Source organism: Macaca thibetana, chromosome 16, assembly GCF_024542745.1.
Source record: "Macaca thibetana thibetana isolate TM-01 chromosome 16, ASM2454274v1, whole genome shotgun sequence".
Lineage (NCBI taxonomy): Eukaryota > Metazoa > Chordata > Mammalia > Primates > Cercopithecidae > Macaca > Macaca thibetana.
This window is the reverse complement of record NC_065593.1, coordinates 37,830,801-37,856,640: the sequence shown is the minus strand read 5'-3', so window position 1 is coordinate 37,856,640 and position 25,840 is coordinate 37,830,801. Positions and strand designations below refer to the sequence as shown.

Below are 25,840 nucleotides of genomic sequence, written 5' to 3'. Positions count from 1 at the left end.
TCCAAAACCCACAGTGGATTTGGTACAGTTTTGGTGTTGAGTGTCTTCCTTTGTCTCTTAATCCTATGAAAATTAATGGAAAAGTGTTAATTGGGTATCAATTCATACTTAACATTAATCTCAGTATTTGATGAACCACAACTTTATGTTGCCCCTCACACCATATTAACTCAGTTTACTGCAATAATTTAAAACAATACAGATTTAAAACAATATGGATAATTGTATCCGTATTGTTTCCAATGCCCCATAAATTGAAACCAGCCCGAATTTGGCCAGCCTAGAATCTGCCGGAGAAACGTGCGATGCCTTTGGAAGGCTACAGACACCGTCTTTTTGGAGTTTTCAGTGCATGAAGGTATGAAACCAGCATTTATTAAGCACCCACTGTATGCCAGAACCCGTGCTGTACAATACTGCTGCTCCTAAGGTGGGAGTGATTCTGAAGCCTTCTGCCACCAGCTACCTCTGCAGGTCGTGAGGGGTCTTGGGCTATTTCAGTCTCATGCACTTTATTATCCTGGCATACAAAGGCTGGGTAATTTGAGAAATAAAATATATAACGAACGGATTAAACAGGGGTTTCCTGAAATAACCACCCTTCCCAGCCATCCCAGAGGCACTCCAAAAGCACTTCTCGTTATATACAAACATTTGCTTTGAACCTCAATCATGTGACCTTGACTCCTATAACCTATCTTATTATATTTTTAAAACACTGTATGATTAACGCGGAAACCCTTTTTTTCGGCACTTTCTCGCCACTGGAATCGCGTCAGTTTCTCAAAGTTCCAAAATAACCTTTCCCGGGCACGGATTGGTACCTCTACTGGGGAAGGGCGGGGAACCGCGCAAGACGTGCCGGTGTGGAGCGAGAGCCAGAGAGAACTTCCAGCGCAAAAGGAAAATAAAACTTGTGGCTGGTGTTTGTGCAGGAGGGTCTCCGTTATCCTGAAGCCCCCCGATCCTGGGGGGTCTCGGGGGCCGCCAGAGAAGCGCCGGGGTGTGGGTTTGCTCCCGACGTCCTTGACCTAAATTTCTGAGCCGTGGCTGGAAACAGGGCACAGCGCAGGGCGGGCGGCTGGTGCCATCTCCGGATCTCGGCGGCAGGGGCCGGCAAACTTGAATGGAGAGGGCGAACTAGAGAGGGTGGGGGGCGGCGTCTTCTCCCCGGTCCGGGTGAGGAGCCGCAGCAAGCTCCCCGCGCCTCCCCTCCCCCGATCCACCCGCCCCCCGCAGCCCATGTGATCCAGGGAAGTCGGGGTGCGCTCCCCCTCGCCCTGCGCCCTGCCGGCCCGGAGGCGGGGTCCCCTCGGCCCGCGGGGTTCGCGCGCCACCCGTGTGGGTCCGGCCGTGGGGGGCCGAGTGTGCGCGCGCGGGCAGGCGGGGGCCGCACGGGGGTGCGTGACGTCACCGGCATTGGTTACACGACGTTCTAGAACTCCGCCCCACGTGCGCCGGGGAGGAGGGGGAGGAGGAGGAGATGGGGGTGGGGAGGAGGAGGGGGAGAGGTGGTGATGGGCCGGGGGGGCGGGGACGGGGGGTGTGCGAGGCAGCGGGGCTGAGCTAAGCCGAGCCCACGTGTGACGGCTCTCGCCGCTGCCCCGGCTCCGCCGCTCGCAGAGAGATTCGGAGGAGCCCGGGCGGGGGGGAGGAGGAGGGGGAGGAGGGAGCGGAGATCTCGGGGCTCGGAGCCGGCCGCCGCTCCGCTCCGATCGCTGTGGGGCTCGGTTTTTTGGGGGTGGGGGGGCGGGGGGGCTCAGATATGGAGGCAAATGGGAGCCAAGGCACCTCGGGCAGCGCCAACGACTCCCAGCACGACCCCGGGTAAGTTTCCAGCCGCTGCCCACCGCGCCGCCTCGGGCTCGCTCTCCTTGCAGCGGCGGGGACGGCGGTGCGCGGAGCCGGGCATCTCCCGCGCCCCCCCCGCCCCTCCCGCGCGCCCCCCCCGTGGAAGTTACACACCTTTGGATTGCATTTCGCCGTCACCTTCTCCCCCACCCCACCTCCCGGCTCTCGCTCGCTCGCTCCCCCCCGCTTTCCTTTTAGCTTTTGTAAGTTACACGTCAAAATGGCCGATCTGACATCGGTGCTCACTTCTGTTATGTTTTCTCCCTCTAGTAAAATGTTTATCGGTGGACTGAGCTGGCAGACCTCACCAGGTAAGGGAGGGAGGGGGGGACGCCTGGGTCCCCCCCTTCTTGGCTTCTTTATTGCTCTTTGTTATCCCGGTGTAGGAGCCCCCCCCCCGCCATTGGCTCCCCACTTCTCCTGTGCAAGGTTATTTTTTTAAATAGCAAATCCTTTCTGAGCCCTCTATGCGACCTCTGTTGCCGAATTTCCCCCGCGTGTGCAAAAAATGCAAAAACAAAACAGAATAACAACAGAAAACTACTTTTGGATTTTGTCCTTGATGAAAATTTGCATTGCTTTTTTTTTTCCACACCTTCTCTCCCCCCCCATCTCTCCCTTTCTCTCTCTACAGATAGCCTTAGAGACTATTTTAGCAAATTTGGAGAAATTAGAGAATGTATGGTCATGAGAGATCCCACTACGAAACGCTCCAGGTAAACCATTCCCTTCTGGATTTTGTCTTTATTTTAGAACAAAGTTGAAGTTTTATTTTTGGAGGTGTCTTCGGAAGTAGCTAAGCGGATTAGAATGGGGCTGAGGCGCGTGGCTGATCTCGAACGGGGCTCTATACCACCCCCACCGCCCCCCAGTAACCCCAGAGGTTATTGTTAATTGGAGCTGAACTCTGGATACAGAGATACCCATCTCTCTGCTTTAAGTCATTTTCCCGTCGCTTCTTTTTCTCTGTTTAAAATGACATTCAGCTTCATTTACTTTCGCATAGTTTTTTTTTGGTCTTAATGTATGTTTCCCCCACACTCCCAGCTCCCCAAACTCTTAAGATCCCTCTTAGAAAGATGGTGGTGAATCTCTTCTAAGTGCCGGGCTTTCTTCGGAATAAAACAAAGCGTTAAGAAAGGGAAGGGGAGGAGGAGAGGAAACTGAGGTGGCCAAAGAGTGGAGGCACCAGCATTTTCCAAGTTACCTCCACCCTCCCTGCCCCCGTTCCACTTCCCCCATTAACCTTGATGTTTTTTCTGGCGAGGTGGAGGGCTGTAGGCAGGTGGGGAATTGGAGGAGGGGAGTGGGAGTGGGGGTGCGTGGAGGGCAACTTTTGCTCCTCATTCAGCCTTAGGTCTCACTCCTTGTTGCTTTCAATGGTGTCACATTTTCTTGTTTGTTTTTCTCCCTCTTTGTCTCCTTTCAGAGGCTTCGGTTTCGTCACGTTCGCAGACCCAGCAAGTGTAGATAAAGTATTAGGTCAGCCCCACCATGAGTTAGATTCCAAGACGGTAGGTTGCTTTTTGTTGTTGTTGTTCGCCCCTTTTCAGGAACGGTCTGGGCATTGACAGCCTCATTTAAAGGGACAGCGCCTTCTTTTGCTTCTGTACTAGAGCTGGGTAGTTTAAACTGAGCTAGCGAGTTGATTCAAAAGTTTGCTGCCGTGGCTGACTTTGGGGTTTTCTTTTTAGAGCCTGTCCCATTGCAGCTTCAGATGCTGCCAAGGTTAGGCCTGGGGAGGAGAGGGTTCGGCTCCGGCAGAGTCTGCCTGCCCGGCCTGGGGACTGTGCAGAGAAACTCCACCAGAGAGCAAATGCAACTTTTCTTTGTCAGCCAAGCACAGCACGCGTTCCCAACTGTGGCTCTGGGGATCAGCTTTGAGAAGGCACAGCCTGCTTTGTGGCCAGGGGGGACAGCAGTGGGAAGGAAGGGAGAGGGCGCTAAATACAGGTCCAGGCAACAGGTTCCTCCTGGGGCACTTGGGATTTGGAATGTGGTTTGGGAAGGGAAGGGGAGGCCGGCAGAGCTGAGCTGGGCATCCACTGGGGTGACTCCAGATGGCGTGAGATCTAAGGCTGATAAGGCCTGGGGGTTTCAAAGTGATTTTTTTTTTCCTTCCTTTTCTTTCTCAGATCCTTTCATTTGAGTGTGGGTACTTTTATACATTACAAGTTTTAAAAATCCAGAGTAGAAGGGGGAAAAGTCTCCAGGCAGAGGTCAGAAGGGGAAGGGAAGAGTGTCTGCATATAACAATACATTTAACGGGAGGGGGAGTGTGCAGTGTTTTATTTAGCCCCTGTATGGGCTTCCTGCCTCTCCTCCCTTCCCTTTATGCCTACAAGAGTTTCCCCACGGTTTTTATTAATATATATCTGCCCCAAACGGAGGCCTTAAGATGACACTGGGCTGTAGTGCTGGGTTGCATGGAACTTCACTCCTCTGTGATGGGGTAGTGGGACAAGGCCAGCGATGGGGCTCTACTTCCATCCGCCTCTTACGAAAGTGAGCAAATCATTCCCTACCTCTGGGTCTCAATTTCCTCTTCTGTAAAATAAGTGGACCGAGGTGATCTTTTCAAGTCCCTTTTGGCTTTAACATTGAATGGAAGAGAAGGAAAGAAAATAAAGAAACCTGGCAACCTTCGGTGCACTTGAATTGATTTTGCAAATTCACCCTCTTTCTCTGATCAAAGAGATCAGGTGTGCGTGCCTTCTCCTAAGAAAGAAACCCACCTACACTCTTAGTTGCTTTATTAATTGTCCTGGACTTGTCATAGCTTGCATGCAGCCCAGCCTTTTGTACTTTTAGATAATTTAATTTCAGAAATCATTTATAGGACGATAACGGATGTCTGAAGAATTTTTCTCTCCTTGATTTCTTGGTTAGCCATTTCAAAAAGCTAGTGAAATTAAAGAGGAAAATCTTTTCAAGGCAAATTTGGGAATTTATCATCCACCCCCTCTTGCTACCTGGGTGGGAGAAACAGTATTTAGTTTCTGTGGTGGCTGGCGGGTCATATTCCTCTGTATCAGGTGCAAAGCCTGCAGTTTCCCTCTCTGATTGTTTGTAGACTTGTTTTGGTCACTATTATTTAGTGTAACCTAGCTTTTGACTTTGTTTCAACGTTCAGTGCAGGAGGCAGAAGCGGTTGGTTTATTGACATGGAAACGAGGATCTTGTTTACTGTTACCTTAAAAGCTTTGTTTAGGTAACGGCCATTCACATCCAAAATAGTACCCTAGTCTTTTCCTAGAGGACTTGTAGCTACAGTAAGTAGAGCTGTACCTAACTAACTAATGTTTTCATTTTTGGTAGTTTTCTTTTTTGTTTGTTTTTTACAAAATAGTTGACAGGGATGTGCAAAAGGTTGGGATTTGCCATGCCTAACTTGACCCTTCCTCTCCTTCAGAGATCTCAGCGTGTAAACTTTGCACACTGAGGAACTTCGATCATGATACAATGCTCTGATACCGCCACACACCATCCAGGAGTTCTGAATTGGCTGTTTAGTTTTGCGATTTAATTTTTTTTTAGTACTTCACTTTCTTCATTGCACCTTACGTCTTCCAGCTCCTGGCACCTCCCTCAACATACCCCACACCTGTTACCTCATAAACAAGGTGATTTCTGATTGCAATTGTGTGCCGGTCAACTAAAAAAACACTTTCTGGGGAGTATTTATAAAAAGACACCTCTGTCTTACGTTCGGTCAACAGAATGGAAAATCCACACCTGTTGTATTTCTCTTGTAGACAAGCGCTAGTCAGTGCTGGACACACCTGTAGATGCAGTAATGTTAATCCTTATGAAAGGGTAGTTTTCTAGATCAGAGATTTTTGTCTATTTTAGTTTTTGAAAAGTAATCTCTCATTTCTCAGGTGATGTTTAAAGGTAGGGAACCCAATGCAGACTTTTATTAGGTCGTTAAGCCACTGTAATAACAGCAGGAAATCCTCATATGTCTTTCTGGCTGGGACGCTAGGGGATGTAAGTCAGGGAACAAATGAACTATCCTCGGTGCTTCCCACTCCTCACCCCCACCTCCCTACTTTCCTCCAAAGCATTACTCTTTCCCCCTGCCCCCATGGCAGAAGTAAAAACAAAGCTCAGATTTACTTTTAAAAGGAAAACATTTTAAAATGAAAGCCAAAGCCTAGAAATAAATAACCGGTATCAGTGTTTATTCTATCTGTGTTAAATTTTTACCCAAAGATTTGTGCCATTTGGAAATTGAATGAAAACCGACAACGGCAATATTTTCACATTTCTTACCTCCTCTTTTTATCTGTGCAGTCACTTTTTTCCTCCCTCACATCAGCCTGTTAGATTCACATGCTTCTGGGAGAACTGTTCTGAGTTCAGAACAGCTAGGCCCTGATTGAGCATCATGCGTTTTGCAAGTGTCCGATTTGGACTGGAGGCTGTTTTTCCATTTGGATTGAGGTTGGGGTAGGGGAATCCCCTACTTGTTGCGCTAGATTCTGACTACTTCTTTTATTCAGTAACTTTTTTTTTCGTGCTCTCCCTATGATGAGATTTCTTTTCTAATTTGGGTTTAGGTTGCTGATAGATTTTTACTCCCTGTTGTTTTTAAAATCCAGGTGGCTTTAGCTCACATGCTTCACTTTCTTTCCTTAAAAAAATATTATTTTTTATCTTTTGAGGTATAACTACAGAACAGATGATCTTTTTGATTAATCCTGGGTAACTTTACTTTTGCTAAAATGAATTAATTAACTCAAGCAGAGCATTGTGTTGGATGTCTATGGGGAGTTTTTGGATGTTGTTGATTTTAAAAAATTTTGGAATCTCCTTCCCCTCCTGTGTTGTTTAGTTATCATCAGGGACAAGAAATACCATCCAATTACCTACTGCTAGAGAATACTTAGATTTCATTTTCAGGTTATGATTTTTTTCCCAATGATAATGATGCTCCCATCTTTTCTCCCAGCCACGCATAGCAAATTAGATGCAGATACCATTTAATATTCAGTGTCTGGAAGAAGAAGCCCTTGCCTAAATAAGAATACATGAGATCTAGTTTATTAAGAGTATCACACACTGAAATGCATGGTGGGTCATTTCAGAAAGGCTAGCTAGCTATGTTAGTTATGTGATCTATTGGAGGGATGGTTAAGTTGAGATCAAAGTTTAGGAAACTTTTTTTTTTTTTTTTTTTTTTGAGACGGAGTCTCGCTCTGTCGCCCAGGCTGGAGTGTAGTGGCCGGATCTCAGCTCACTGCAAGCTCTGCCTCCCGGGTTCATGCCATTCTCCTGCCTCAGCCTCCTGAGTAGCTGGGACTACAGGCGCCCGCCACCTCGCCCGGCTAGTTTTTTTGTATTTTTAGTAGAGACGGGGTTTCACCGTGTTAGCCAGGATGGTCGCGATCTCCTGACCTTGTGATCCACCCGTCTCGGCCTCCCAAAGTGCTGGGATTACAGGCCTGAGCCACCGCGCCCGGCCTAGGAAACTTTTGAGATGCCTGAGAAGTTACTAAAAGCTGAATTATAAGCCTGAGAAATGAGTGATGAATAATTAGGTGATTAATCATATATTTTTTCCTTTTCTTAAAGTACTTTATTGACTCCTGCTTTTCTATTTTTTTTTCCCAGATTGACCCCAAAGTTGCATTTCCTCGTCGAGCGCAACCGAAGGTAAGTAGGAGAATCAACAGTAGGATTTTAGCACTCAGAGATGTTTGCCAAGAATTTCAAGTTTCAAACAGCATTGGCAATGAACTGTTGAAGCCTGGTATTCACTGTTCCTTCGGGGTATCAGGACAGGCTGGGCAAGTAGTCCTGTGGAGATAACCATGCGTCTCTAAGTTAGCCATCCCAGGGTGTCTTCGAAACATCCACCTGGGGGCAGGGACAAGTCTGATGCTTAGTGGGAGGACGTGGTTCCATCCACTGCAGTATTTTTTGCAAGTATTCTATTTACTTTCTAAGCATTTCCAAGATCATATCAGGAAAAGTCAAACATTTCCTTGTGACTCTTTTGGAGGGTACAACTCGGAGTTTATGGAGAGGAGTAGAGTTTAACTAAATAGCTGATCCTTTCTTGGATAAAACAACTTCTTAGGCCCATAAAGCCTTAAATCTGAGAGAGGAAGCAGTGGATATCTTGGTTTGTAGGTTGGTTGGATAAGTCAGGGCATACTTGAAACCAACAGTGCTTCTTATTTGTGCAAGTGCTGGTGCCTGGGTGGAGAAGTCCTAAAAATGTTGTAACCTTGTAGGAGTGGCACTACAAGACTTGCTTAAAGAATCGAGATAGGGCTTCACTTTTTTAGAAGTGTGTCGTTAACATAGTTTTCTCTGAGCTTGCCAGGTGTGGCTATGAGAACACAGCTGCATGAAGCCTACGATTAAATTGGAAGGGCTTATGGCTTACATGTTACGTTTACACTTTTTAGTTACTTTTTTTCTTCCCTATGTAGCACTGGAAGAAATGTTTTTATGTATCTTCTGGATTTGTCATTCTTTTAGGGAAAGGGGAAAAGTTGAAGCTTCAGATTGTAAGTCGGAAAGGGTTGTGACTTTAGCAAATTCAGTTTATTTCTGTACGCATGGTCTCCCAGAAGTGGAACCTTTTAATTGTGTAAAGAGAGGAATGGTTTTGCACATTAATACAGGAAAAGTTGGTGATTGTGATGGTACTTTCAGGTCTGGAGCCTACCACTTGATTGATTGATTCCTTCCTTTCTTCCCTCCTTCCTTCCCTCTCTCCCTCCTTGTTCTCTTTCTTCTCCCTTTTTTAAAGATGGGAACACAACTTTTTAAGTAAATGCAATGAAATGTTTTCTTAAGGCGTTTATTTCTAATGCTTAAGGAAATGATAGGAGTTAATGAACTAAAGAGATTAGGTTATTTCTGTACTTAGCACAAACTTTGGAATTGTCCTTATTGTTTTAGTTACTTCCCAAACTGTCTGTGATCCTTCACATTTCAGAGAGCTTCCCAGAGTTAGCAGTATTTCCTGGGTTTGGAAGAATTGCTGTTTCTTCCATAAGTGTGAATCTTCAAATTTCCAGGTTAGTCATTTGATCACTCAGAGCTTGGATCAGATTACCCAAGAGGGAAGCTGGAAAAATCCCTTACTTGGTAAAACCATGGGTTTGACCTGTTTTTCTCTCCCCCTTGTTGTCCCCCTTCCTTAACTTTGTTTTTAAACGAGAAAAGCAATATTTCACTTTAATACACTCTGCAGTGATGCATTCAACTTGAAAACGAGACAGAATACTTCTCAAACTTGTCAAAGTGTGCATTCCTTTCCCAGCCCTCAGCTCCACATCTGGAATGTTTGTAGGTGAATTGACACGAAACCGTTTGGGGAGAACATCTTTCCATGAATTCTAGGGATTTAATAATAACACCTTACTGTGTATGACATACTTCACTTTACAGAGGACTTTGCTGTTCATTATCTCCATCTCCATTCCATCTCCTGGGGCATTCGGCTGTTGTCCCTGACCTTCTCTCAGTCTCAGTGTGCTCATCTGTAAAATAGGAGTGATGACAGTAGCTCTCCCAGAAGGCTTTTGTGTAGAGTAAAAGAGCGTGGTCTGCGACAAAGGTCTTTGTCATTGTCATTATTTTTCTTGTCGGTTTTCTCATCATTGTTCTGGTGGTTGTTTGCAAGCGGGACAGCCCGGGTTCAGATGCTGATGGTGCCACTCTTTAGCTGTGTGAATTTGAACGATCGTTTAACTTCCTTGAACCTTTGTTTTTCCATCTCATAGAGTTTTTCTGCAGATTACATAAATTAATAAAGGTAAAGGGACTGGAAAAAAAAAAAGATGTGTTGCATGGTAATGCCATAGAAGCGTTAACCTGCTATTTTATGTATGTATGTATGTATGTATGTATGTATGTATGTATTTATTTATTTTGAGATGGGATCTCACTGTGTTGCCCAGGCTAGTCTTGAACTCCTGGGCCAAGCTATCCTCCCACCTCTGCCTCCCAGAGTGCTGGGATTATAGGCGGGAGCCACCGTGCCTGGCCAACCTGCTACTTTTTACTGCTGTTTTTATTAAGTTCTCACATCAATCCTGTGAGAGGTTGAGTAATCATAATGATACTAATTGAATTTATATGCCAGGCACTATTGCAGAGATTTTGTTAACCCATTTAATCCTCACGCAGCCCTATGAGGAGAGTACCAGTATGAGCTCATTTTATAAATGAGGAAACTGAGGCATGGATGGATGTCCAGGAGCCATACCCAGGCAACCTGGCTGTAGAACTGGGCCCTTCACCAATGTGCCATGCTATGGGGGTACCTCAGGGGATGGCCCCTCTGTTATGTGACGGGAGATGGGCTCCGAGAGGTCAGCAGGCTGTGCTGAGGGAACCATTGCCAGAGGCCCAGGACTTTGAAGTTTTGCGTTCCTGGGCCTAGGTGATTTGCCTTGTCCCATCATGTTATACCAGTGTGTGACACTGTCTTATATCTTTCCATCCGACCCCTCAGGCCATCTTTTCAGATGGTTCTGGAGTTACTCAACCCCAGTGAGGCAACAGAGTAAATGCCAAGGTTGTACGGTGGTTGAGAATTGGGACAGGGTGGGGAGAAGGTGTCTTCCCTGTCTACATTTATTTTCCAATAGAATTTGAGCCTGGTCTCTGGGATTTCAGACTGGAGTTAGTGTTGGGGGCCAAAACCCGGCTGGCAGGAGCGTAGAACTTTAAGTTGAGCCTGATTTATTTATCGTTTATCTCCCTTCAATAAAACTTCTGTGTTTTTGTGTTCAGGTCACAGTGGCAGAGGGAACCCTGCCCCTCCTCGTGGGCTGGGCGAGGAGCTTGTAAATGATATGTCAGTGTGTGTTTCAGTTAAAATGAGTTTCTCTGCTTTCTGGCTGTCCCTCCTTGCTAACGCGCGCCAGAGAAATATTCCGTGGAGGTGTTAAAACAAGACTAGTGGAAAGAAACGGTAACTTAAAATGAAAGAAAATCCATGGCAGTGAAGAACAGATTTCATCTTAGTACTGTCATAATATTCTGTAATGTATCATATAAATAAAAATCTGTTTAGACCATAGTTTTCATGAGTCACCAAAGGAAGGTTTTGAATCCTGCAGTTTATGTGTCCCCCTTTGCGGTGTAAATGTTCACATCTCAAGTGAAGTAGGGTGGGGAGACTCTTTGGAGACTAGAGGCTGTTAATTAATGAAGTATATTTTGATCAGGGCAAGAAGACTGGTTCATTCTATATCTTCCTATTTCTCCGGATGATTATTTCATTTTGTAAAATATGTAAGAGTTCCCCCCCTTATCTTTTTAAAAATTAAAATGGTCGTGCTCCTCTAAAAAGATGACTCAATTTGAAGCCTTCGGATGGTGAGGATGATGAGGATCCATCATTCCCTGTTCTTTCTTTGCTCCCTTTGGACCGGAGTGTTGGCTGTCTGGAAGAGTTTTGCTTGAGCTCGTGGGTTCTTTTCTTGTGTGTGGAGGAACCAAGAGACTCCTTAGCGTCTTTCAGCAAGAGCGAGGTCTGGGTGTACTCACCATCTGTCTTAATTATCCTTGTGTATAAGAAAACATTCCCACCTTTTCCCAATTGCCATTTCCTTCCTTAACTTTTAGAGACCAGAACCTCATCTGTTGATGCAGGGAGATCTCACTTCTTTAACTTATTTCTAGTTGCCTTCAGTCACAGCGGGGTGGCCAGGGGCGAGTCATTTAAGCATCCCCAAGGCTCAGTTTCCTCCTCTGTAAAAGAGGGAGAATTATAGTACTCATTGCATGCTGTTGTTTGGAGGATAAATGCAAAATTCTTCACTGGGAGTCTGGCATAAAATAGCATCCCGCAAATGCCTGTTGATCTTATTATTATAGGATTATTATTTTTTTATTATTATTTTTAAGATAGAGTCTCACTTGGTCACCCAGGCTGGAGTGCAGTGGTGAGATCTTGGCTCACTGCAACCTCCACCTCCTGGGTTCAAGCAATTCTCCTGCCTCAGCCTCCCAAGTAGCTGGGATTATAGGTACCTGCCATCATGCTTGGCTAATTTTTGTATTTTTGTAGAAATGGGGTTTCATGATGTTGACCAGGCTGGTCTTGAACTCCTGACCTCAGGTAATCCACCCGCCTCTGCCTCCCAAAGTGCTGGGATTACAGGCGTGAGCCACTGCGTCCGGCCGGAGAATTATTTTAATAGAATAAAAAAAAGTACAATGGTGAAATGACTGAAGGAAAATCTTAATTGGAATGTAAGCTCTCTGAGGGCAGGGAACTGTTTAGTAACTAAATGAATGAACTGAATCCAGCCTGCCTTTTTCCCTGTGGAGGCAGCTGCTGCCCAGTAAAGGTACGTTGGTTGCTTCAGGTCCACAGTTAGATTGTAGCAGGGCTGAGCTAGCAGCTGGGTTTTCCTGTTCCCCTCTTCTCCTCTGACGTGGCTTCAGGGCCCTGGAAGGTTCTCTGCTAAGCACGCATCCAGATGGGTGCAATGGCAGCCCAAACGTGTACACGCACACCTCCTGTTCTGGGGGAGTGGTTTCTTGGCAGCTTCTCAAGGGCGAAGGGTGAGTTTTCGGCATCTGGCCTTCCCTTGCTGCTGTGGGTCGGGTCATTCTAGCATCTTGCCATCTTGGATGTTCTGCAGCTGTCATCTCGGCAGCCACCGTGAACCGGCCTGCCAGTGAGTTTTCTCGTTCCCAGCGAGGATGTGGTGGTGTGTCTGCAGCCCTTTTCCACAACAGCGAGGACCTGGGAGGATTAGTGGCTTAGCTTCTTTCTTGTCGGTGAGCACTGCTCCTTCCTGTGTTCCAAGTCAGTAGCAGGTGTCAGCCCAAGGAGGAGGGGCACCTTGTCCTACAAATGTCCTTTCCCTGGATTTTGCTGTTCCTCACATGCTTTCATTTCATTGTTAAGGTCAGTCTCCTAAGACTACGAAGCTTCTGTGTTCTGTGTCAGATGATTTTTGGCAGACAGGTGAGCCTCCTCTGCTGCCTGGGAAGGGAGGAGAAGGCAGTCTCGGAGGAACCAGCTGACCATCTCAGGTGCCCCTTGGGACGGCGTCCATTCTTCGTGTCCTATTTTGTATTTTTAAACCCGAACAATCTTCGGCCGAAAGCCCCGAGAAGACACAGGGGAGATGTAGTTCATCATCTCTGTCTTCCCGTTTGATCTAATGTGTTCATTTAACAAGAGCTGGGTTAATCCTTGTTAATTGCCAACTCTGTGCGTGCACCCACTTTTGGAGGGATTCAGGATATACTCAGTGCTTCCCGATGCGCACGGAACACAGTCTCAACGTCTTAGCTTGGTACTTAAGGTCCTTCAAAATCTGTACTGGGGTCTTTTCCACCTTCTCTCTCAATTCTTCTAGTTTTTGCTGCCTTGAAACTGAATGCTCACCCTTCTCTGAGAAACCCGTCCTTTTGCAGATTTCCCTCTCTGCACTGCCCTTCCCTTCTCTGTACACAGCAGACCCCTCTTTGAAAGCCCAACTTCATCATTATCTTTTCCGTGAAGCTGTCCCTGCCCCTTTGTGGAAACAGTCGTATTTCTTTGGATTTCCACAGCACTTACCTTTTCTTTGGTTAAGCCCCTTCCAACAATAATAAATTAGCAAAAACTTATGGAGCACATACATCTGTTGCATGTTGTGCTAGGCATTCACTCATTCACTCATTCATTTATTCACCAAACAAGCACCGACTGTATGCCAGATACTGTGCAAAGTTCTGGGGATAGTGTGGAGAATACGACAAAGTTCCTGCCTTCACCAAACTTTTGCTCTAGTGGGGCAAATAGGCAGTGAGCAAACAGATAAGTACATAATGTGCTGTCAGGTGTGATGACCAAAGCCAGGAAAGAGTGATGGCGGGAGTGGGGTGGGCCATTTATTTCGTACAGTCAGTTGCCACTTTCAGTAGTTCAGAAATTATTTACCAAGTTTCTGCTCAGCATCAGGGACTGTGTTACGCACTTTGTTCTGAGTTTTACGGTATTTAGGTTCATGCCTTATCTCCTCCATTGGACACAAGCATATTTTACTACTACTACTACTACTACTAAAAAAAAAAAGAAAAAACCCCAGCCAGGTGCAGTGGCTCACGCCTGTAATCCCAACACTTTGGGAGGCTGAGATGGGTGGATCATGAGGTCAGGAGTTCAAGACCAGCCTGGCCAAGATGGTGAAACCCCGTCTCTACTAAAAATACAAAAATTAGCCAGGCATGGTGGCAGGCACCTGTAATCCCAGCAATCTCGGGAGGCTAAGGCAGAGAATTGCTTGAATCTGGGAGGCGGAGGTTGCAGTGAGCCAAGATCGCGGCACTGTACTCCAGCTTGGGTGACAGAACGAGACTCCGTCTCAAACAAACAAACAAACAAAATACCCCGTCCTTAGCCCTTGCTTTGTGCTTTTGTACATCATGGATTTCCATTTAGGTAAAGGGAATGAAAAATGACAGAAGAAACACAGTTCTCATCTTTAAGGACATTAGCTCCAGGTTGGGAAGCGGGGGTGACCTGTGATACTGGAAAGGATGGGATAAGCCCAATAGAATAGATAGGAACAGCATTTTGAGGAAGGGCGATCTAAGCTTCTAGGAAGAGGTGGTCTTTGCCCCAGATCTTGAAGATCAGGTAGGAAGGAATAATGGCAGGAACACTGTTCTTCCTTCCTGCTAGGAACTGGGAAGACCAGGGTATGCAGCGGTGTGGCAAAGGGTGTGTACTGCAGAGTGATCTGGCATGAGGCTTGCAAAGTAGGTTGGAGCCAGTTTGTAGAAGGCCTCAAGGACCCGACAAAGCAAATGGAGAGGTGCTGGGGAACCTGTTGTGTGTCTCTGCGGGTGTAGGGGGGTGCTCCATGGGATGTTCTGAGCTCATTCGGACCCGTATAGAAGCTGGGGTCACTGATAGGACCATGGCTGATGCAGTTGCCTGGAGAACTTCTACCCTGGGCTTGTGGCTTAAGTTTAATTCAGACTGTGTTCTCTCTGGTCAGAGTCTTCTTCTTCAGGAGTAACGCTCTTGGCAGATGCCATCTCTACCTTTGGGGGTGTGTGGCTGCTTACAAAGAGCTCTCTCATTCTCTTGTTTCTACCTTCTATCCTCTCTTCTTTTCCTCATTAACAAGGGACCATGATATAGATACAATTCCAAAGTTCTGTACTTTGTCCTTGTTTAAGCTGTGACCATGACCTCACCATGTGTAGACAGTGAGATACCATTTCTCGATGTGAACATCACAGATTGCCTGTATAACACCAGTGTGTGTGTCCTGTGGCTCAGAGCAGTCTGACCTGTGACTTCATAGATGGTATCTGCTTGGGGTCGCCTTTGGCTGAGTGGCTGGTTGGTGAAGAATATGCATCTTTGAAATCATGATCTCTGCTTTCCGTGTGGTATGAGGTGCTCAGGTGTGGTCTTGGGGCTGAGCACCCTGTGGTGCGTTGTAGCAGCAACCTCACTTGGTCGGTACAGCTGGGACAGATGTCCCCCTGGGTCCAGAGTAGAATAAGATATCCTCAATTCTCCCTTCTTTTGAAGATAAAGCACCAGGCTTCCAACAATCTGGAATGTTAGCCTTAGGGTGGATGCCTGGCTGCTATCCTGCTTTATCTTAGCTGTGAGATTTTGAATAGTTAAAAAGAAAAATCCTAATTCAGAATAATGACTGTCATTTGTTGTGAGTTCATATATTATAGACATAGTACTGAGACTATATACTTAATCTTCTTTAATCCTTACAACAATCCTTTGAAATAGTTGGTATTATCTCCGTTTGACAGGTGGGTAAACTGGGGCCTGAGAGGGCAAACAGCTTTCTAGAACCACAGAACTAGCGAGGGTCAGGGTTGGCCTTTGGACCAAAGTCTCTCTGAATCCCAAGGCTTTGTTCTCCTCTCTGCTAAGCCTTGCTGCATCTAACATGAGTGGGCAGAGTTGAGGTTGCCACTTTGCCTGATGGCTGTAAAATGCTCAGGCTGAGGAATAGAATTTGTGATATTCTAGCCGGAAAGCTTCAGGTTAATTTTTGTTACCTGTTTTCTGAGAGCCTGTTTAGCATAGGTAAGTGCCACTTACCAGCGATGGCATTTTACACAAGTCACTTAGTGGTTTTGCACCTCCACTTTCACCTGTTAAATGGGATCGCAACCGTCCCTCCATTGTAGAATTGCTAAGGGTAAGATGAACTGAGCTAATGCATATGCATGGCCTAGGGTGATAGCTGCACTTTGCGGGTGTAGTATAAGCATTCATCATCTGTTACTGTCCCCGAAAGACAGCCTTGCCTCCATCATCAGAGGACCTTATAACTGAGCAGCTTGTGGGTTGAAGGGCACTGTTGCTCCTTTCTAGGGTGAGGGATAGAACAGTACACTGAGATTGGAAAATTCTGTGTCAGTGGGAAAATTCTGTGTCAGTGGCTTGGCCTGCTCGTGGGGTCCTGGTTCTTGAGGCGAGATAGCATGCAGCCTTTATCTTGGGGATGCTTGATGGGCATTAGAAATTCATTTCCTTTTCCGTATCTGATGCCTGTGTTTTTGCTGCCTCTGAGAGTAAAGTCCCGGAGAGCAGCTAGGGAACAGCTGAGACACTGCTGTGTGAGAGGTCTGCCCATGAGTCTTCACTCTCCCTGTACTGGTCTTTATCTGCCCGGGGGTAGCTCTACCAATGACTGATCTGAAAGCATCACATTCATTTATTTGTCACTGGCTGTGACAGGCAAGTTAATGCTAATGGATTCTTTTTTTAGCCTGTTGTCTGGGATGAGTTTCTCTCAAACGTCCTGAAATCTAAGGCGTTAGGAGAATGTGTAACTTTTATGGCAGGGGAGGATTTATAAGATAAATAGGGTTTTGTGTGCAAGGACCTTAAATTTAGGTTAGGGGTATGAGCAGCCAAGGAGCGGGGGTGTTGGGCAAGCACAGTCTTCTTTTTGAGAAATCCATTCAAGAGCTCTAAATTGCTGTTTCTGTTTCAATTATGTGACAATTTCAAGGGTTTAGAAAAATCTAATAAAATGGTCTTGATGATGCATTCTGGGGAGAGAGTGCTTCAGAAGATCTAGGAGAATAAATTCCTTGGGGGTCAAGAGATTCTCGTTCCTGCCACCTTGGGCCTTCCTTCGTCTGGGTTTTTACATTTTTATTGTTTTGAAGGGCAGAAAACGGTGTAGGAATGTATTCAGGGCTTCATCCATACCCTCCACCGAAATGAATTATTCTCTTTGGGCAATTGCAAAATAGACGGGCCACTGCAATTTTTTTTTTTTTTTAAGCTGACATATTGTAAACGACTTTCAGAGCATGATTTGTGTGTGTAGTGATGTTGAATAAAGCACCAAAGAAAAGAAACTGGAGGAGGGGAAAGAGTGAGGAGGGAGGCCCTATAAAAGTTTTTTCTTTTCTGCCATCAAAGCTTTTGATAGTTTCCTAAAGCACAGAAGTTTACAATGGAAGCGGGCTTTTGGGCCGCCTAGGGGAACAGAGTGCAGAAAGACCTAGTGTAGCAAAATGTGATGCTGAGTGACATTAATGAGGTGACCGCTCTGGTGGGAGGGAGGCGAGGAACCAGCCAAGTAGCAGTTCCCATGACTTGCTCTCAGCTGAGTGTTCCCTCTGCATGCTTGCGTGGGTGCCTGTGTGTGTGTGTGCATGCACAAGTTGTGTCTCCTAAGTCTTCAGATGGAATTTTTAACACCAAAATTTGGTGTTAACTATGTTACTGTGTTTGGTTTACTGTGCTGTTCTCCACCCTAAGGAGGCCCTGAATGTTGAGTTTTGTCCTTTATTCCCACCTGCTGAAAAGTAAAGTTTTCAACTTAGAGGCATTTTGTTTTTACTTTCTGGATACCTGCTGGAGCCCGACTGGGCGGCGTGTCAGGCCAACATCACAGAGCTGGGCACTGTTGGAACACCAAACCAAGAGTGTGAAAAGTCAATATTCTCATTTCTGAAATGAATTCCAGGGAGAGGGGAAAAGAAAACCTGTTGGTGTATAGATCCCGCCCCTCCAAAGGCCCTAGATCGATAACAGTTCATATTGGTGGCATAGATGAAACATGGCAACAACTGCTTCTTAAATATTTTAGTGTCTTGGAAAGTAATCCGTATTTCCATGTTGCTCTTGTGCAAGAATTTCCAGTTACTCAAGAAAAGCTGCAACATTGCGGGTAGAAGAAGGTGAAAAACCTGAGTCTTGCTGATTTCCTGGATAGGAGTTTGAGAGTACCTGATTCAGTTGTGAACTGGTTTCGGAGAGGAAGCTAGTATTTTCATCCCATTCCTCGCCATGGCATTAGAGTGACCATTCTAAACAGTACTGGTCAAGTGTTTTGAAAAACTGCTGCGACATCTTAAGAAAAATAACCAGATGGGGCCTGGGGTATAGTGGAGTGGGTGGAAACACAGTGTGTATTTACTGATACACTCTATTTTTTAAATCCCTTTCAACTCAGTTCCCTCTGGGACATCTCTCAAATGTGTCCTTTTTGTAGCTAGAGGCAAACAAACAAGCAAAAAATGTTTCAACTTTCAGATATACTACTTAATAAAAACTAACTAGTGGATTCACCCTGTCTTCTACCTGGGGAAAAAGGATCCAATTAGGATGCTCGCACCTAGGAGAGAACTGGCCTGTGAATCTCCACGAGATTGCTACATGTATATGTTTCCTCTTCTGTTTTCCAAAGCAGATAATTGGTTTTAGTAAGAACTTCTGACTTGATTAGGGGGCCCTTAGGAAATTAAAGTGTGTTTGAATTTCACAAGTATAATTTTAATTATACAAATTTTGCATTTTTCACTAGGGAGCCAGGTTCAGAACTTGTTTTCCTGTACTAATAGGGGTAGTAAAGCTGATTATGGCAGAATGCCTTACTTAAATTGCTTTGAAAATAAAAATCCTTGGATTTGATCATTGTTTTTCCCTGCAGTACACGATGTTCAGGTTAATGTCCACACGCGTCCCATATTCTTGTTAAAAATGAATTTTTTTTTTCCACTGGATTCACACAACTGCAGAACAGACTGACATAGTGGGGGTGTGAGTGGGGGGGACCTCATTATGAATTTTCCTGCTGCACTTGCTGAAAGAATTCAATTAAAGTTCTTTTGAGCACAAGTCCTGCCTGGGCAGCGTGCGTTTGGCAGGCCGTCGCCTTAGCATGTTGTGATTGCCTTTATCGCCACATCATCCTGTTTGCTCAAAGCCTGTGCATTCGCGGCATGAGCCCTCCAAGCGGCCCCTCTGCAGCATGACCCCAGTGGATTAGAGTAGAAGGTGCCGTGGAAACAGTCACCTGGGTCCTTCTCCAAGGTAAAGAGATGGTGGAGGGGGGATGATCAGACCCCCTGGGCATCTCAAGAGAGGGACTGATTGTGTTCATGGGAAATGACTGTTTTTTTTTCAGGGCTATCCAGACAAAACTCCCAGGTGTCGCGGGGGAAGTGCTCTGAGAGTTTGAACTCAAGCATCCTCAAACGTCTACCCCTGTGTGGGGCTCTAAAAAGCTTTCCAGAGACCTGCTCCTGGGGCCTTCGGGGCCTTATCTCCGATATTGACAGGAGAGATTCAATAGAAGAATTTGTTCACAATAGAGAAATCATGAAACTAGCTTGTGAATGATTTGATGCCACAAAGGCTGGGGCCTCAGAATACGGGAAAACAAAGCTGCAAATAGAGGCTGGATCCCACCCACCCCCATCACCCTTTGTGTAACATTTACACATTGAGGTAAAATGTTTTTTTTTTTTTTTTTTTTTTTTTGGCGGAGTCTTCACTCTGTCGCCCAGGCTGGAGTGCAGTGGCACCATCTTGGCTCACTGCAAGCTCCGCCTCCCAGGTTCGCACCATTCTCCTGCCTCAGCCTCCCGAGTAGCTGGGACTACAGGCGCCCGCCACCGCGTCCGGCTAATTTTTTGTATTTTAGTAGAGACGGGGTTTCACCGTGTTAGCCAGGATGGTCTCGATCTCCTGACCTCGTGATCCGCCCGCCTCGGCCTCCCAAAGTGCAGGGATTACAGGCGTGAGCCACCGCGCCCGGCCAGTAAAATGTTATTTTTACCGTCGTCATTTTTATTACTTTCTCTCCAGGTGTTCTAGCTGAGCATTTAAGAGCATGGAATCTGGAACCAGACTTTGAATCCTTGCTCTGCCACTGCAGCTGTGTGACCTTGAGCAAGCTATCTAAATATTCTGTGCCTTTGTTTTGTCATCTGTACAATGGAGATGATGATGGTATCACCTTCATGGGGTTGTCATAAGGATTATGGGACTTAACATAATAAAGGGCTTAGAATGGTGTCTGCAACAAAGGAAGTGTATGGGTGTGTGAGTTGTAGGGTTGTTAGAAAGGATCAAATCCTGTGGCAGGATTGGGTAAGTGCTCCGTGCCAGCCTTACGTAGTAGTTGAACTCTAAGTACTGCTGTCTTCTGCCTTACATATTTTTCCTTAAGTAGTGTTTGAGAAATACAAAAGAAGACACACACACGTGGTTGTGTGTTTAAGCATATGAATATATATGACTCGGGTAGAACTGCAGTGTAATTTGGATTCAGACAAATTCATGTGCCGTAACAAAGTGTGTGGTTTGTTGGCAGCACAGGCTTTGGACTCAGAGGGACTCAGTTTGAAACTTGATAACTGCCACTAACTCTGTGACTTTACGAAGGTGTCCCAGCCTTTCTGGGCTTCAATTCTGCACTTAAATAAAGGGGAATAATAGAGTTGTGGGGATTAAATGAGCCAGTGTAAATAAGGCACCTGGCGTATGGTGGTACTGAGAAAATGGGAATTCTTTTCTCTATAACCAGCAAAAGAAAAATTTTAAAGCCATCTCGAACATGGGAAAGATACAAAGTGTTCTGTTCTTGCTGGTGATGAGAGTATCTGAAGTTAGTTGATAAGTCCTTAGAGGTCTGAGTAGAGAAAAGCAGGCCATAAAAGAGGGTGTTGTTATCCTTAATCCACACGCCAAAGGGCTGTTTTAGCAGCTTCATTTCACAAAACCTGCATTTTCAAGGGCAGGGAAATCATTTCAGTTAGGAACCTCAGATGGTGTCCCCAGCCTTTGAAGATGCCTTTGTTCCTTTGACACTTGGTGGGAACTGGGAGCACAGGGCTGGATGGTCTAAGAGAGGGAGTAACTTCAGAGACATGAAAGAGCCCAAGCTGGGAGGGAGTGAGGGAGAACCTTGGGATTGGGGGCAAGGGTTACTTTTTCATAGAACCTTTTGCTTGGGGATACGGAATAGTAGATTTTGATCTACAAACCCATGAGTGCTGTCCTGTGAGTGGGAAGAAGATTGGTAGCGCTCAGGAAATGAACACAGTTCCCAGTCATTGGCCTGGGAGATGCTGACACTCAGACCTATTGTCGGGGCTGGGAAAGCCCCCACATGCCTTGGGGCATCCCCTGTGTGTGGGTCCCCTTCGCTTCATGTCCACTGGGTGGAGTTTACCAAGTATTGCTGGGAACGGGGAACAAGATCATGATTATAAGTGGATCCTGGGCAGGCGATGGGGTGCGTGTGAACGTTGGTGTGTAGAGGGTGGAAAGGGAAGGAGAGAAGGGGTGGCCGGGAGGAGGGAAATAGCAGTAGATTACATTGACTAATTATAGGGAAAAAGCCATATTTGCTGCTCCATTAAGTGATCACTAGGCTATGAAGCAGTTTATTGTAATTAATGCAGAAACAGCAAGTAAGTGTTGAGTTTGGAGTGGAGGGTCTCCAGGAGCCCCTCCCTCCTTCAGTTCTCTGTGCTCACTGTCTCCCTCCCCTCCCTCAAGTTCGTTATCCTTGGAGAGAAAGAGTCTTGGGGGAGCATCTTTTTGGGAAAGGCTGTATAGCACAGTCTTGGACCAGTTTTCTACTGGTTTATTTTGACAAAGAAAGATCTTTTACCTGACCTCCTTCAGAAGATTCTGTAGGGGTTTTTACGTTTTCTAAGGCTGAAGGAGGAGGGACAAACCCATGTCATCATTGCTATTCTTGCCACAATCATTTTAATTTCGGCACATGAAAGTGGCAGGTTATACATCCAAGTCCATCGAGTTATGGGCCGTGCGGAGTTGTGATTGCTTTCCTTGATGATTTCTTGTTCAAATCAGCAGTGCTCTTAATTTTCCAGATGAAGTAAAAAGAAAATTGGAGACTCCCCTCCCGCCTGGCGTCTCTTCATCCAAGGTTTTCTGAGCATGACTCTGATTTGGAGGGTTAATATTAATTAGGAGCCAGTTTAGACCTCAGTTGCTTGATGAGGTAGCTTCAACTGTTGTCACGAATGTGACTCCTTTTTACATGCGCCTGCTTTTGGTGAAAGTTTCTGGGTTTAAAAGCCAAAGGAAGAAATATGCAGAGAAAGATAGAGGAAGGGCCAATTACTAAAGAAGTGCAAAGCATTCTCCTAGAACTTGAGGGAGGAACAAGACCAGAGAGACTGGGTGGGTGTGGGTTCTGAGCTGCTACCTTTCCCAGTGTGCTGCCTCTGCTGTTGCCTCAGTTTCCTTTTTTGTAAGTGAAGGTCATCTCTAGCTTCCTAAAAGGGCCATGACTCATTTCCTTGGTTTCCAAATTGGGTGACGCTGGAATTTCTCTGAGGCAAGTCCCTGGTGAGTGCCAGGTAACGGAGGCGCCTCATTTTTGTGCTGAGGTTCAAGGTTTCCTGGCTCCCAAGTTTTCCCAGAGCTGACTCGGTCTCCTGGGGGACAGTGGCAGAAAGGATGAGACCAGAGAGAGTGAGTGAGCCCCACTGCACAGTCAGGGGAAAGGAGACCTGGAGAGGAAGGGACCTGCTCTCCTTGGGTTATATCGTGTTAGGGACCTTTCTTCCATGGACTGGGGGTTTGGGTTGGTTTTCTTTTCTTTTCTCTTTTTTTTTGAGATGAAATTCTACTCTGTTGCCCAGGCTGGAGTGCAGTAGTGCGATCTGGACTCACTGCAGCCTCCGCCTCCCGGGTTCAAGTGATTCTCTTGCCTCAGCCTCCCAAATAGCTGGGATTACAGGCACCCGCCACCATGCCCAGCTAATTTTTTTTTGTATTTTTAATAGAGGCGGAGTTTCGCCACCTTTGGCCAGGCTGGTCTCGAACTTCTGACCTCAAGTGATCCACCTGCCTCAGCCTCCCAAAGTGCTGGGATTACAGGCATGAGCGACCACGCCAGGGCTGGTTTTCTTTTTGACAGGGTGGTTTGGGTCATGAGGGAGTACGGCAGACTATGGGTGTGAATGTTCCAGTCCTAGTGGGAGAGACTTGACTTCTGTCTCTTGGTGTCTTAGCCCAATGCTGATGTGCTGAACATGACCTCAGGCACTTTGCCTTGCAGCTTCGTGTTTCGATTTCCCCATCTGTAGACGGGAAGAATGAAGGCATGTGGTGGGAAGCAGGGCTGATTAGGGCTTAAGAGAAGAGGCTTAGGAGGCAGACAGTCGTACGGTTACTTTCTGGCCTAATAGTTTCCTAGCTGCTTGACCTTGGGGAGTTCACTCAACTTTGTTAGTCCTTAATTTCCTGATATGTAAAATGGGATAATACAATACGAGCATCTACCTGACAGGATTGTTGTAATGTTTACAGGAGACAGTGTTCATAAAGTACAGTGCCTGGGAGGTGGCTAGCACCTTATTCCTGGGGGCTACTTTTACTGTTAACAGCTCCATAGTGATTTGACCAAAGGTTTCTGGGAGTTGAGCCAAGACGCAGACTAGAAGGGACCACATTGAGAAAACATTTGAGGCTGGGTGCAGTGGCTCACGCCTGCACTCTGGGAGGTGGAGGTGGGAGGACTGATTGAGGCCAGGAGTTGGAGACCAGCCTGGGCAACACAGTGAGACCCCTTCCTACAAAAATACGAAAATTAGCCAGGTGAGGTGGTACATGCCTGTAGTCCCAGCTACTCAGGAGGTTGAAGTGGGAGGATTTCTCCAGCCCAGGAGGTTGAGGCTGCAGTGAGCTATGATCACGCCACTGTACTCCAGCCTGGGCAACAGAGCAAGACCCTGTCTCTTAAAAAGAGAGACAAGGAAAGAAAACATTTGAACTCCACAGATTGACATTCTGATTTGAACAGTTTCCCATAGAGGGAGAATTGCAGCGAAAGAGGCAAGGCCTGCCCAAAATGCATGGTCTGGAACTTAGGTGATGAAGTACCCTGCACCACCCAGCTTCGAGGAGATGGGGACTGGGGTTTCCCCTTGCTTGACATCTTAACCACTTCACTGCGGGAGAAGGGGAGGAGGGACAAGAGGAGGACCAATCCCCAAGGGACACGGAGACCCACATTAGGTTTTGGAACCCATGCCTGGTACTATCTGAATTTGAAAGCTTTGCTCGACTGAGGCAGAGCTGATCAAAGGCCATTTGCTGTTTTAGAGTGTTCCTACATGCATCTGGCAGACAGAGTTCCGTCTTTTTATTGCTTCCATTCCCACTAAGACCTCCATCCTCCCACTGCCCCCCGCCCCTTGGTGAGCTTGGTGCGATGGTTTTTTTTTTTTCATTTTAAGTTCCGGGATACATATGCAGGATGTGCACGTTTGTTACAAGGTAAATATGTGCCATGGCAGTTTGCTGCACCTATCAACCCATCACCGAGGTATTAAGCCCTACATGCATTAGCTGTTTATCATGATGCTCTCCCTCCCGATGAGATGGTTTTAAGTCGGCACCAGCACCTGTTTCTCATGCCTTGTGTATGCAGCAGGAACTGTGAACTGGGGGCAGGTCCACGCCCGTTGGCCCCTGCAGACGTCGAGCTGTGGACACCAGTGCTTGCGTGGAGAGCCGGTGTCTGTTGGCTGTATCTCAGCTTTCTTTTCAGGGTGGACCTGATACAGGTGTTCTAGGTGGGAAAAGCCATAGCACTTGTTGTGAACTATTATTGTTAGTCTCTGGAAGGGAAGGTGGAAAGGGGAATCTACACCAGTGAGCACAACACAGGCCGCGTACGGACAAACATGAGGTTGCTCGGCTTGCTCTTAGACCCGGAGGAGACAGAATCAGATACTAACCTATCCTCTGACTGCTCGCAGGCTAGCAGGGAGGCGGGTGTATAAACCAGGATGTGAGCTAGAGGGGACTATGGCCGTGAACAGGAGGGGCACAGAGAACAAAGCAAGCAGGGCAGGCTTCATGGAGGAGGCCTCATGAGCTGAACCTTGAGAGAGAGGAGATCCTCCAAGTTGAGGGAACTGTGGGAGCAGTTAGACAGCTTGGCTTTTCGGGGGTGTAGCACATTGTTCCTTATGGGCTGGGGTATCATGTGCAGAGGAGGGCAGAGCGAAGATTGATTTGCTCATTATGCAACGAACGTCTGGAGCTCCAGTCCTGAACCAGGCTCAAAGCTGGGGAATAGCAACTCAGTCTCTGCCCTTGTGGAGTTTGTGACTGGCAGGGACATGTTCATTAAACAACTTATTGCATGATTCACTACTTTTCTTTTTCTTTCTTTTTTTTTTTTTTTGAGACAAGATCTTGCTCTGTCTCCCAGGCTGGAGTGCAGTGGCACAATCAAAGCTGACTGCAGCCTTGAATTCCTGGGCTCAAGCAGTGCTCCTGCCTCAGCCTCCCAAGTAGCTAGGACCGCAGGCACACATCACTGTGCCTGGCTAGTTTTTAAAATTTTTTGTAGAGGTAGGTCTCTCACTTTGTTGCTCAGGCTGGTTGAACTCCCCTGAGCTCAAGTGATCCTCTTGCCTTGGCCTCCCAAAGTATTGGAACTACAGGCATGAGCCACAGTGCCTGGCCTGATTCATGATTGAAGTACCATTACCATAAATGCTATACATCCATGCATTGGATGTTAAAAGGATCATAACAGAAAAACGAGGTGTCCTTTGGGTTTTGGGAAGGCTTCCTGGAGAAATAACATTGAGGCTGAGCTTGACGTAGGGAGGGAATTACCAGGGTGCATTTCATGTGCTGAGGGAAGAGAGGGTGGCTGGAATGCAGAGAGTGAGGAGGACGGGGGAGAGGCGAGGCCACACTTGTGTTGGTGGGGATAAAAAT

General features: G+C 46.5%; 1 protein-coding gene across 9 annotated transcripts in view; it reads left to right on the top strand.

Annotated features, from left to right (window-relative positions):
* The first annotated feature begins 1,545 nt into the window (after positions 1 to 1,545).
* MSI2 (musashi RNA binding protein 2) overlaps positions 1,546 to 25,840 on the top strand; it is a 432,237-nt gene continuing 407,942 nt past the window's right edge. For 4 of the 9 annotated variants that reach the window (XM_050764741.1, XM_050764740.1, XM_050764746.1 and 1 more), the window contains exons 1-5: positions 1,652 to 1,827; positions 2,122 to 2,162; positions 2,486 to 2,567; positions 3,281 to 3,365; positions 7,468 to 7,509. In XM_050764741.1, coding sequence (XP_050620698.1) covers positions 1,766 to 1,827; positions 2,122 to 2,162; positions 2,486 to 2,567; positions 3,281 to 3,365; positions 7,468 to 7,509 — 312 coding nt within the window. In that variant the 5' untranslated portion in view covers positions 1,652 to 1,765. Of the gene's footprint in view, positions 1,828 to 2,121; positions 2,163 to 2,485; positions 2,568 to 3,280; positions 3,366 to 7,467; positions 7,510 to 25,840 lie in introns of all 9 variants that reach the window. The other 5 variants (XM_050764744.1, XM_050764742.1, XM_050764747.1 and 2 more) reach the window with 2 other exon arrangements.